This window comes from Falco cherrug, chromosome 5 (genome assembly GCF_023634085.1).
Source record: "Falco cherrug isolate bFalChe1 chromosome 5, bFalChe1.pri, whole genome shotgun sequence".
In the NCBI taxonomy this organism is placed as follows: domain Eukaryota; kingdom Metazoa; phylum Chordata; class Aves; order Falconiformes; family Falconidae; genus Falco; species Falco cherrug.
The window spans coordinates 66,416,751-66,430,870 of record NC_073701.1 but is presented as its reverse complement, the minus strand read 5'-3'; the positions used below and the strand labels follow the sequence as shown (position 1 = coordinate 66,430,870).

Genomic DNA, 14,120 nt, shown 5'->3' with positions numbered 1-14,120 from the left:
CCCTGAACTTTTTAATAGGGAGCAACATGATAAGCAACTAGTTGTCCTCTCCTTTGTTCTGTTTCTTGGTAATTTATAGATAGCCTTGCTGGAAAATAGCCCTTGTATCTAAAATATTCTTTGTGCATCCCCTAATACTTTCTACAGTGCGCCTGTTGAACCACGTGTCCAAGGACAATAACTCTCACACATCAAACCTTGCTGATTTGAGTAGGTACACAGGTAAAGTCTCTCTAGATAAGAGATATAAGTACTGATTTCTGAGGGTTCTTGACAGCAAAAGCAGTTATGCTGAGATGCCAAAAGCTTTGGGTAATAGAAATTAAAGAAGAGTGGTAGCTGTTATTTGGTAATATTCAAAGTAGTATGTAAAGAATAGGAGTTTTATATCATTTTAATTTCCAATTTTTAGTAGAAAAGTCTGTACATCAAAGTTTAAGGAAAGAGCTCTAAGGTTATTAGAGCTGCAGGTGTTATTGTTCATAGTGACACACAGCCACTATCCCTAATTTTCTAGGTACAGTAAGTTTTACCAAACACATTAAGTGACATGATGATGGGCTAAAAGAACAATGATATATTTAGTCTTAACAGTTCAATTATAAATAACTAGTTGATCTTTAAGGTCCCTTCCAACCCAAAACCATTCTATGATAAATGTAAATCTTACTGTATTGTGGTCATTCAGTAGGGATTTGCTGTCATTTTCCTCTCCTCTTTTCTTCTCAGCTTTGTGAGACAGGGTCAGGCCTACTTGTCAGGAGGGTGGCTTAATTCTTTCGTGCCTTGGGGGAAAAAAATGTGCTAAGTTCAGCCTCTTTCAGCTGCCAAAGAAAAAAAAAATCACTTCACTGGACTGATTTTGCTGTGAAATACTAATTGCTAATCAATGTAACGAAAAACTGGTGTTCAAAAAAACCCCAAACCAACCACAAATTTCAGCTCTATTTAATTTTCTTCCCTTTTGCTCCAATGTACACTGAAGATACTATTTTTATTTAAGGAGAGAAATAGAAGTTTTCTTGGGTTAGTAATTGACATTCAGAATGCTGCTTTTTTTAGGTCCATCTTCCCAGCATTAGAGAAAATCTTTTTTTTTTTTTTTTTCTCTTTGCATGCTTTCACAGGGAACTACTTCTAAATATTTTAATTGCATTTCTGTATCACAAAGCCTGGTTTGAAAACACAGCACTGATGAAATCATAACAAACATTAATGAAGAAGTTTTACAAATTTTACTGTTTATCAGTTATGGAACTCCTGAGAAGTTGAAATGAATCTCTGCTTATTATGCAGCTGTGAAATGATGGGGCTAAGTTTTGGAGACATATGTTTTAGAGACCAAGGAAAAAAGGGAGTTTTATTTAAATGTCACTGACAGTGGAAGAGTACATTGGATTTGCTGTAAATTTTACTTAGTCGTTATCCATCCTGATTGTTTTAGTTTACAGCTTTGCTTCCATGATGGACAGTGCAGTTTGATCTCTGCATTCATCTCCTCTTATGGTGGTGGTTGCATTGTGAACCTTTTCTTTACATGGATGTGTTTGAACTTAATTCTAAAAGCATGAGATGTTTGTGGCAGTTTTCAGTAATTGCTTCCTTAAATTGATCTTATTTTGCAATAGCAAATGTTTTTGAATGTTTCGGTGGTGCAAGGAACTCTTCAATGTTTTTGCTGTTCACTTTTCCTCACACTTGCTATTTTAACAAGTATTTCTTGCCAGCCTGATGGCAAAAGTAGCCATTTGCTCAAAGGTGTTCCATGAAAATTGTCTAAACCAGACCTAGCAGAAGGGAGAGGAATGCCAGACTTTCTCTCCCAGATGATCACCTGTGAGTTTAACAATCATATAGGATCTCACAGTATTTGCACACCACTTGCATTCTTGGTGGTAGAACTTCACCAGAAGAAGGAGGAAGGGTCAGTCTTCTGGTTTTGGCTTGCTTTAGAACCTCAGAAAGCTAAGGAGGCTATTTGAACCCAGAATCGGCTCATTTTGTGCAAGGCTTGAAGTTACCTATTTTGGACCGGTATGAAGAGAAGCAGCCAACCACCTGTAATTCAAACAACAGCTAAAGAACCCATCCTGGATTGGTACTTATAGCCACAAAAAGAGAGTCCTAGGTTGTCAGGTGTATCTCTTAGCTATGCTTTTGTTGTTTAATTTTGGCTTCCATTGGAAAATCAGCAGCTTTGCCCATGTGCAGTGCTTTCATGGTTGCATCCATTTTTAATATCTATGTGTCTAGAAGTTAACAATTTTTTCTGTGGTTTGGACTGCTAATTTCAAATTCTTTACAAAAGCATTTAAGATGCTCTTCTCTTTTAATTCAGTTTTGTTCTTGTTAATGAAAGTTGTTTTTTTTAAGAATCATTTGGAAGAGGTTTTGATTTTTTTTTTTTAATTCCCACTACCACCCACCACCACCTCACCACCCCTCTGTTTTCATGATGATGTAGTGTATGGTTCTTCTATTACTATCCCTTTATGCACGTTCTTTCCATGGAAGGAAGGAATGTTCTGTTGTTTGCTATCGTTTCAAATGGTGTGTATTTTTTTTTTTTCCCCTAAAGCTGTCATAATTGTACCCATTTCTTACTCTTATTCTTAGGACCAAAGCTGAAGTTTGAATTTTAAATACATTCTTTCAGCTGAGTTAGTCCAGGCTGTCACTTCAACAACCCTCTGCAGCTATGGAAGGAAATGAGGTGAATTCAATCCCGCAGATTTGATTGCAAACACAAAAAATAAGCTGCAGGATAATTCTGCCAACTAAGGACAAATAGTGTATTTTTGTTAACAGCTGCTGCTACTTGATTTGAGTAAAAGATCACCCACTGTGTACGAGGAATTCGTGAACTGCTTCCTTTTATGAAAAGAGTTATTAGGTAGCAGAACTGAAAAAATGATTGAATATGGTAATATGATTTAATTTATACAATATACATAAACCAATATGCATTGGGTTTGAGTTACTCTTTAAACTCTAAAATGTAAGGATTTAACATAACATATTCATTATTGCCACGTACATTTCCTACTATATTTAGCATTTCTAGAAGATTAAAATAACAGAATACAGGAATGGCCAGAGTGTGCTTCAGTGATGCTATAATTAAAAAGTGCTAAAAGAGGTCTGGGGCTGGACAGCTTTTATAAGTGCAAAGATGTTGCTGCTCTCAACCCAAGTGAAAGATCCACCAAAATGGAATTTGAGACTGCAGAAGATTATTTCATAAACGAAGCAAGTGCAGGTACATAAAGCATTGAGCTTCAGCAGTGAACAAGTATATATTGCTGGAACACTACCATCTTAGTTAGTTAATGTTGGAATATGCTTTGTATAGCACATGAATTTTAATACAGATAAAGCTGCCAACATGTAAATCCTGGATTGCTATTAATATATAGTGTAAGAGAGCTGTACAGTAACTAACCTTTAAGCATTACTTAAAAGGAATATATATATATACACACACACATATGTATGCTTAAGGAAAAAATCCTAGGTGTTTTAGACATTTATATATCAGATGTAAATCAGAAGCAAGGCAAGGAGATTCATTCTTTTTCATTTGCCTTTACCCTCTTGAGAGTTGTAAGGTAGCTTAGATAAAATTTACTCTTTTATAAAAACACTCAGAATGTGATTCTGAGAAGATGTTTTTAACCTCAGTGTTTGTTTATATTCAGTTAGTGACATCAGAAGTCACTAGAAATGCTGCTGTGCTCAATTAAGCAGATTATAGATTTTCTCAAAGGTTTTCTTGATTCCAAGCTTGGAAGGCATTAAAGTTTGCGCATATAACATGCCTTTCACTAAAGACACAAGGAAGCATCTATTTTAGCATGTGGCAGTGAAAATACAGGTATCTTTTTGCTGTTAATTTCTTAATCACTTTTAATATTGGCAATACAAACTTTATAGCAAAGTTGTCTTCTCCCAAGCAGTAAATTACTAAAAAGTCTCCACTTTGAGAATTATTTAATTGAATTTGATAAATCTTTTGATTTTAATTTATCTTATGTCTGAGAGTTGCATTACCTGAGACTTTCTCGGCAGGAGCTACATGTTCATGGCACAGTGCTGTGCATATTGGCAGCAACATCCACAGAATCCACAAATAATAATTGTAACTAAAGCCTAGTCACAAAAATCACATGCAATCCAATCTTACCTGCATTAAATTCTTTGTTACAGCATATTTCCTGGTACTTATATTGTGCAATATCAAATTGCCTTATCTTGTATGTTAATTAATTGCTTTGGCTTGCATATGAATTTTAACAAAACTTCTGAAAGGTATTTTTTCATCTGCTATAGTCACCACCCCCATACTGTGCAGAGATTATTGAGTGAAAACTCAAAGTGGATGATTACAATAGCAGAGCTCCAATTATTTTGATAGACACAGACAATCAAATTGTGATTTATAGAAGTAAAATGTGTAATGGAAACAAGGAAGTGATCCATGGAATTTTATCTGTGGAGAATCTTATCATTTAGTTTAAAAAACAGCTTTCTTACTTTCTCCTTAATATTTTCAGAAATATGTTCCATGTATTACTGGGTTTGAAAATGACACTATTGCTGTTAATGTCTATTGAAAGGTTGGAGCATTAAAGCAATCATTAATAATCCAAATTGTTGTGAAAATTAATTTGTCCTGAATTCAACACTTAAGTTATGCTTTAGATTTGTGCTACAAAGAGTTGAATAACTTAATCAGAGGTCTAAAGAAAGGCATGACACTGAAATAGTTTTATTTCTACCTAATGGTTAATGAGGGTTTTTTCAGTTGACTTCAGAAAACAGTTTGCTTTGTAGCCCATCTTGTGACATAATGTAGTATAAAAATTGTCTAAGTAACAATGCTGTGTGTCCTGTGAATTACACAATTATCTTATTTATCTTCTGTTCTATAAGATGACTGTAAGACACTTTTCAGCTAACTTTAGGACACAGATCAGTATGTATATTATATGACATGAGGCAGTAAAAGCTATGCGGAAACAGTATGTATACATACAAAATAAGGCATCATTCAGTTGCAAAGCACTGTTGTAACTATCCATAATACGGTGTATTACTTGACAGTTTTATGTATTTGACACTAGAAGGAAGGCAGACCTAAAAGAACACCTAGTCAGTGTGTTTATTGTTGTGAATTGGTTTTCTAGTCTGGAGACACTAATTTTTTGTCTAGTAAAGTTAGACTCCTACAACTCACTTCTGACAAATTACGCAGCCTAGAAACTGTTGATGCTTGGGGAAGATTTGCTTTTTCCTAACACATCTGAGTACTGAAATGTTTTTGCAATTTGTTACTCAACAATCTGAGTTCTGTATTGTACAGCTCCATTTGTACTAAAACCTTTTTGTTAGGTATCTGCCAACTGAATTCTGCCTTTCTTTCTCATATCTTAGCTGTGCATGATCACTTTTCATATATTTATTTCATGACACTTGTGCATTTGAGCTCTGTGCTTTACTAATGTTTTTGTGAATGTTTCACTTGGAAATTCCTTATCATAGAAGTTTCAAAACTATATAAATGACTGAATCTTTTTTTTTTAATAATGCCCTCAGAGTAATTCTCCTGGATAGCAGCAAGTATGTTTTCCTCCTGAATTTAAACACTTACCATTGCATCATGAATGAAAACCTGAATGCATAGCATATATTTCTTCATGATCAAGTTAGCAAGACCATGAAGATAGGTTTTCTGCAAGAAACATTTCCCCACATTGTATTTAATATGTGACAGCAAATATGATTTCAGAATAGTTTTCAGTTAAAATGTGCATGCAGTAATACAAGGTGATATTGCACTTAGTACTTTGAGGAAAGCATGAGAAAACAATTGAGAAATAGTTTGAGAAGCTATTTTGTGTAGGGATTGCACCACAGGTTTGATGAGGATTCAAGTTTTTTAATAGCCCCGTTATACTGAGTTCAGTAATATAGAAATACTGAATTTAATTGACTATATATAAAAAAATAATGACTTGTACATGTCACACTTATTCCTGCATCATGTTTCAGGATAAAGGACCCCAAAGTTCTTCATAGTGCACTGACTGATTCTCTCTGGGGTAAGAAAGACTACAGCAAGTAGAGAGGGCTGTTAAGCAAGTGGTGTGTTTGAAATAGAAATTATGAGAAATGAAAATGCACCTTACAAAGAACTTTGAACACAACAGCTCTTTGGTCAAGTAAGCTTTGTGGTAAAGATTTTTTTAGTCTATTATGGTCAATTTTTGCCACATACCCCCCACCCCCCTAAAGAAAAATTCAGTGTCAGGGTTTATACAGCTTGGAACTGTTAAGAATTGAATTGATCCACTAGAATTTACAGTTCTGGGGTTATCAACATTTGAAGATTGCTGATCGTTGCACTGAACTTCTTCCCTCCTACACTGAAGCTGCAAATGATGGAGGTGCCTTTACACGTCTTAAATTTACTTGATCCAAACTAGAAGCAGGAAAATGCTGTGATTTGAGCCAGCAGGGAACTTACTTGGGATTTAAATACAAATGTAGGAAAAGAATAAATCTGATGAGTGACTAATATGAGAAAGTCTTTCCATGTGTTTATATTGAACAAATATATCAAAGTGCTGCCTAAAGAAGACTGATTTAAACAGCAGCAGTGGGTAGGTGGCTTAAGCTTGTTAAGTCTGAGACATTTCAATTTAAAACTACCACTGTTACTTGAGGAGACTAATTACAACACATAGCTTAGTGGTCAAAACCATAGATCTGCAATGTTCTGAAGCGTCAGATATTTATGCATTTAAGAATAATATTTCTTTTAAGTGATCTTGAAAAATTTATGAAAACCTGTTAGCCATCGTGGTGGATTTAAAGATGTAAAATCCATTCATCGAGTATAATTAATAATGAAAGTTTTTTTCAAGCAAGTCCTTGTTCTTCAAAATTAAATTATAGGTGTGTTTTTAACTTCTTATAGGCCTTACAGTCCTCACCAGAAGGTGGAAGTAGTTCAGACTGAAAGGTAGAAAGACGACCTTTGGCTGGTGCTGCAGATCACCGCCAGTGAGGACCACGAGTAGAGATCCTGAGTTCCAGTTAAACCTTGGAGTCTATTTCCTGTCCATGAAATGTCTTTGAAGAGCCTTCTAGTAGGAGACCTAGCATGTCATTGTCTCGAACCTGCTCGTTACTGGCGTTAGGGTTTGGTCCCAGAGTTTTTTCAGCTCCCAAGCCTGTACACAACATTGTCTAGAGCTTTCTCTTAATGCTGTGATGCCAGAGCCCTTGAACTGCTGTTGGGTTCCAGCATGGGCCACCCAGCCTGTGGGTGGGAGGCTGTTGTCCTTACACCTGGGGCAAAGGCACATACCAGACCTAATGATTCTTGATTCCTGTCTGATTAAACCAGTGAATTTACCCAGTTTGGATCTTTATATATTGTGGACAATACAGTGTTAAGATTTCATTTCTGTGAAGTGAGACCTTATTTACATGAGTTCAGTTAAAAGCTGTCTTTGTGACTCCTCTTTTGGATATCAGGTATTGTATTGTTCCAAGCTAATTATGTTAATTAGTCCTGTTCTTCTCTGTATCCCCTAAATGAATATTACTTGAGTTATTAAAAGAAAGCAGTCATCTTAGGGCAGGATGTAGCTATATTAGGTTAATATTGTTTACTGCTTTGCATTATTACTTGAAGTATCACAGATAAAAATGATTGGGGGAAAAATACAAGTTTAAATAGGCTGGGGACAGTGGGAGAAGATGCAACGTTAAAAAATGAAGGTATAACAATAGTAGATTGGCTAAGCTGGGAAAGAAAGGAGAAGATTTATTACAAAGAAAAAGAAGGTACAGTAAAATTACGCTGATTAATAGACATGAATTGATTTTGTGTCTGATCCCATCTAATCCTTTTTAGAAAAAAAAATTGTAAGGTGCTTCTACATAGTAAATGCATACACTAAATGGAAATGTGTTTATTTAAAATATGTTTAGGGGATTGAGAGTTTGCCCACTGCGCCTTTCCCTCGGTCCTTGCAGGAGAGATTTGAATAGTATGTATGTGAGTGCATGTGTGTAGTCAGTGCTATCTAGTTAATTGAGAGGAAGATCTCCAGGAGCTCCTGTTCCAGTCCAGTGAGTTACTGAGCAGCCTGGGGCAATGTGCTCAGCTTCTGCGAGGTTTTCCTGGTGCTCAGCTGCCAGCAGCATCTTGGGGAGTAAAAATATGGGGCTGGCTTAATGTGCTCCTGTGGGATTTCAGTGCATAAAATGTATAGGTATATGGTATTAGTGCATAGCTGTGCAGCTAAAGAAATGACAAGGGATGTGGTCATCAGTTTGCTGCTGGATTAATTTGGTGAGGGAGTACACATCTGCTTCCCAGGACAAAGAGCCTTCTTTCACTGCCTGGTAGATTCAGCCATGCCTTTCATTTGCACATCAGTGATAACTTGCAAAATTAGCAAAGAGTAATTCCTTAATAAATCATTGCGATTCATATTCTTACTTTGTGATAAAAGAAGTCTTGATCAATCTTTCATGTGATTAGCTTCCATGCCAGGTTAGGAAATGTGAAGACAAGCTGTCAAGAGGTACCAGTTCAGCAGATGAGTTGCTGTGCCTGGTGTGAGTCTGCAGGGATGCAGAACTGTCAGATCGGTGTCTTGCACGTTGCTGACAGCACTGGCAGAAAAAAAAATGTTTCTTGTGCGTGCAGCCAGCTGCTGGTGTGATCTTGTAGGGCCACAAAGAGCAAGGCTGCTGCGGGCTTGTCTTGCTGTGTGAACACCATGGTGCTTCTGGTGGAGGTAGGGAGCACCTGCAACTGTCACTAAAGAACTGAAAATTTTAAGTGACCTTTGAAAGGCTTAGCAATCTTTGTACTTAAATCTAAAACAAACATCACCACCACCACCACCCAGCAGATTATTAATTTTTTCTTCCCCTTTGCCTATTTTTTCATTTCTGTTCAAATAAGCTTAATTTCTAGGTGATATTTGGCTTAGAAAGGGCCTACTTTCGGTTTGTTAATTTAGTATTGTACACATTACCATATAACTGTAATTTTATAACATTTACAACCTCAGGTAGCACTGAATATAGGCAATTTCTACTGAATTAGATTTTAATCAGATTTTTTTTTTATTTTGATGCTCATCAAGAAAACTTCCAGATACTTGGAAAGTGCTTTTAAATGAAGAGATTATGCTTTTTGCAATGCTGTTCAAAGGGAACGCTCTTCAGGATTTAAAATTAATTTCTAGGCTGTGTACTGGAAACTTTGGCTTGTGTATGTGGTCTCCAAAAAGGTGTTGCTTAGAGCAAGCTTTTTCATTATATGAAGTACTTCAAATGTATTTCTTTATTCAAATATAACTTCTGAATCTGAAACTGCATCTTTTAAATGAAGTGAGATCAAAGATAATTCAAGCATTTTCAGTTGGACTGTTCTTGCATTGACTGCAGCAACAACTACTTTTGTAGCCTTCCTCAGTGGATTTCTTGCCCTTGCAGATTTGGTACAGGTTTAAAATACTGGGTTTTAATATTCTATTATAGAAAGCTATAATGATGTGGGTAGGAATTTTTCCATAATATCAAAACTTGGTAGAAACTTTTTTTTTTTTAAAAAAAAAAGGATTCTACATGATGCCTGTTTTTTAGTCCTAGTCCCTTTTAAGGAGGGTTTTGTTGGGTGTGTTATTTATCTGATCTGTAGAACAGAAAAATGGAGCCTTGCTACTTACAGATGAGCTGCTACATTTTCAGAAGCTGCAGATGATGCAGGCAAACAGGTTCATTTGGCATCAGAGTGGTCCAGTTATTTTTGATAAGAAAAGCAGAAGTTCTTTAACTAAGAAAAACTAAAATAATATAAAGACTGAAAATGTATCTGTTCAAAGGCTTCTTTTCAAGCTTTCCATTCATAACCTACCTTTTTAGAGTTAGGCTAAGAAGTTAAAGGACTGTGTTTTTTAAAACAATTAGATCCCTAGTAATAAAACTGATTTTTGCTAATAGTCTGGGTTTTTCTTTTTTCCCCCTGCCACTTCCTCCCTGTTAGTCAGAGTGAGTTTTACAGAGTTTTGTAGACTTCTCCTAAGTCAAGCAAAGCCTCAGTGCCTTTCACAGGGCACAGTAGTAAAGAAGGAAAACCTTTGATAGGGGTGTTTCAGCTGAGTAGTATGGTCTGATAAACAAAACGAAAATTCCCTTAGCTTTCAGTTCAGTAGTACAGCACAGGGTGGTTTTACAGAAGAAAAAAACTAAAAATGTTAAGTCATTGTCTTTTGAAGCTATGCAACTATGATTTTGAAGGTTTAAGACTGAAATAGTCCTAATTCTGTACTTAATATATTGTTTTACTGTGGTTAAAAAATAAATTCCAAGGGTTCCTGTGTGTCATTGTCTGTCTTCTTTAAAGTTCAAAATCCTTGTTTACTTGTTACTACATGTTGCTACTCTAAATGATTACTTGTAAGAACCTGTACCGAAATTATTTTTGTGCCAAGATTAACCAAGGCTAATATGTGGACTATCTCTTTGTTTTCAGTCCAGAGGAGCTTCCTGTCCACGATGCAGCAATAGAAAAGGTAAGCCCAGTGCCTTCCATTTTTTTTGACTAGGAAGTAAACGTTTACAGGCTTACAACTTTTTATATATAAATCACTGTGAAATGAAATGAAGCATTTTAGTGATTTGCATTCCCAAAGCAGTATGTTAACTTGCCTACAGATCCCTTGGGGCCCACATGATCTTACATCTACTAGTTGCAGCAAGACCTCTTTTTTCCTCAGCAATTATATGAGTTAGTAAAGGCAACAAGAGCTGCTTAAGAGATCAAATTGGTCTCTGCCCTGGAAGAGCAAGAGCTGTTGTCTCTGTGTCACAAGCTGTCATTAGCTGTGCTGGATGGATGGATGGATTGTCTAAGTGAGGTGGTGGCTTGATGCTGAGGTGTATGCAGCCATCCCCTGAGGAGTGTAGCTTGCTTTTCTAGTTTGGTAAATGGTGACAAATATTCTGGCTGCCACTGAAACATGACAGCCTCCCTTGTAATGCTGAGACGAGCCAGGTGTGTTCTGGACATGCAAGACCTGTCAGAAGCTGGTGCAGGCTCTAGTTCAAAATTCCTTCTGCTGCTGGAGGGTACTGGAGGAGAAGCTGGGGAACTGATACTTGGGAACATGGAAAGCTTTCATTAAAATAAATGGAGCTTAATTTCTGCTTGTCTGGACCTTATTACTCTTGGTATTTCCCCTTGGTCTGTCAGGCCCATTGTTATCTACAAGACCAGATCACATCCTTTTTGTTTGTCCATATGGATCTTCTGTATCATCACAAAGCTCAAGGTAAAATATTTTAAGCTGTAAATTTAAGGTAGCCCTCTTGGCTGCACAAATCGGTAGGTGCATGGAAGAAGGATGGGATGACTTGTTCCAAGGCAGCACATCTCCCCGAGGTGTTCTGTGGTTCTCAAACTGAATTATTTTGAGCTTCAGTATAGGGCTGGTAAGAAATGCTTCTCATGAAAGAAGGGAACTTGTGAGTCCTTTTTGTTTTGAATTGGTTCATGTGTGTTTCTGTGTTTGCAGCCTGAGATAGTTGTCTTTTCCTGCCCATGTTTCATTACATTTAATAACATAATGAGTGCATATATAATTTTGTTTCCTTCAGAAGGACACAGCAGGGTGGTGAGCCTATGAACATAAGTATTAGACAGCTTGTAGTTATTATAGTATGTTTTGCAGCTCCGATTCACTATGGCTTTGTAGTTAGCCTTAAATTATTGGAGGGAAATAGTGTCTCAGTCCTCTGTCCCATATTGTATTCATGCTGTCTCAGACAAAGTGTCAGCATAGAAACTGAGTCAATGTTAAATTGCAAGTCTCGTGTCTTTTTATAATCATACAGTAATGGTCCTGTATTGGACTCCTGGTTATACTCCTGATGATATCCTGACCTCTGCTGGTTTGAGGAATACCTTGTATTCTATCATTGGTGTTTGAATCTTTACAATTTTCAAGATACCATTCATGGGATAATTAATGTACCACGTTAATGTAGGCTAACACTAAAGTCACTTGCTTGGCCGAACTGTTTATGCTTTCCTTTTGCCTTACTTATGAATTTTAAAAAATACTACGAAGTCACGTTATCATTATGTTTGCAACTTATTTAAAGGGTTGTGTATCCTTGAGACTTTTGAATATCTATTCCTCATGTACATTCTAGTGTGAAGCTTAAGCTGGGTTTTCTGTGTATGTATTCATGTGCATGATATTTTTAGAATAGTCTTTATTACTGTGAATGCAGAGTAATTTTGATGTTTCATTTCCTCGCTGTGTGTTTGGTGACTTAAGCGCACCAAATCATTGTCCTACATCATTAACTACTTAACCTTCAGGTGAATCATCCAGCACATCTGAAATAAAACTAGGGGAGGAAAGATCATCTAGAGGAGAAAATTAGAGAACTGACCTTAGGAAATCTGGACTCTGTGTCTGACACTTTTTGAAGTGCTATGAAATGTTTTGTAAGTAATTTTTAGTTTGTTAGGTTTTGTCTTTGGTTTACTTGATTATAAATTCTCCAGTGAACAGTTCAGTGAGTTCTGGTTTTGTCTGAGGCTTCTGCTAAAGCACCCTTTCAAGCCTTAGCTCTAGCACACTTGCTCTCCAGGAAGGTAGAATGCTCCACAAAAGATGGATGCTTGCCAACTTCGTGCTTTTTTTGCTTTCTGTAGTGTATTATTTACTGACACAAGAGTAAGAAACCTCCTTTGCTTCAGTTAGGGATTCTGTTATTCCCAACGGCAAAAATGCTTCAAAGTGTAAAATGCACTTAGAAGACAGATAAATGGATATCTTTTAAATTATTTTTTTTAGTGACAACTACAAGGAATTTGCCTAAAAGAGCAGCAGCAGCATCCCTCTGCTCTGCAATGAGCTGTGTCAGATCTATCCATGTTTTCAGTGTTACACCTGTTAGTCATGAAAGCGAACATAATTCAGGCTGGAAAAAAAATAGCTAAAAGTTTTCAACAGCTAAACACAGAAATAATTGCTATATTGACTATAGTAGCATCACTTGAGAACTGCGATAAATTGACACCGAAGACATAAAAGTGTGAACAAACATATGATTGAAGTAAGCTTCTGGCTCAAAAGACCAAAAATCTTGAAAGTAGATCAAACATCCAAACAAAAAGACTGTGGGAGCAGATAGGGTTTTATTTTTCTTACCAATTATCTGAAAAACCTGTTGAGGGCAGAGACCTTTCCTGACTCGATAGCAATGTTATCCCTGCTATCTAAACTATGCCTAGAGAACATCTGCTTTAAGAGATGTTAAAAATGCTTCTTTCTTAAAGGGGTTGTAAGTGTGGAAGAGAATCAGAAACAGTGTTGTAAAACCTATGAAAAATCTGGGAAGCAGTAGCTTTTCTAGTTACCCTGTAACCTGACTCTCAAGAAAAGTGTTTTAGTTTTTTTAAAAATAATTAAAAAAAAAAAAAAAGAGTTGAGATATTACCACACGCAGCATGGAACCTGAACAAGAATGTGGGCAGTTGATTGAAACATGAGTAGTTAGGTAAACTTATGGCTGAAAAGTAGAGGACCTTCTTTCTCCATAATTCTCTTACACTTATCTCATATTTATGTCAATCAGATGCAAGTAAAAATAACTTAACCAAACCCAACTTATTTCTAGGACGTTTCATGGACTGAGTCATGGTTGGGATGAACCTAAACAGTCATCAAGTCATAATTCTGCAAGTGCAAGGCTTTGGGCTCCTGGATTAAAGAGGTCCTTGGCCCATTGTGTTGCGCTGATAGGCAAGAAAGAATGCACAAATTCTGATGAGTAAAATCTAGAAATAAAATCAGAATTCAGTTGAAACAATAACTAATAATTTTCTTTTATATTTTTCCCCGGCATTTCACGTGCAAGTTGACTTAATGAATACTTAATGAAAGTGTTAATAAGTTTTCAGTATCCTGCAGAGCTCTGAAATTAAACTTTTACATTGCTACCAGATTGCACTGCTAACCATAAGAAACAAAATATCCTTCCTGTCTTTATTAAGCCCTGGATGTGAAGTTGGAGGT

The 14,120-nt window shown here is 36.4% G+C and overlaps 1 protein-coding gene across 3 annotated transcripts in view; it reads left to right on the top strand.

The window, feature by feature from the left end:
• Window positions 1–14,120, top strand: part of USP6NL (USP6 N-terminal like) — a 130,773-nt gene that overhangs the window by 71,043 nt on the left and 45,610 nt on the right. For all 3 annotated transcript variants that reach the window (XM_055711449.1, XM_055711447.1, XM_027811927.2), the window contains one exon: window positions 10,562–10,601. In XM_055711449.1, the coding sequence (XP_055567424.1) occupies window positions 10,562–10,601 (40 nt within the window). The remainder of the gene's footprint in view (window positions 1–10,561; window positions 10,602–14,120) is intronic.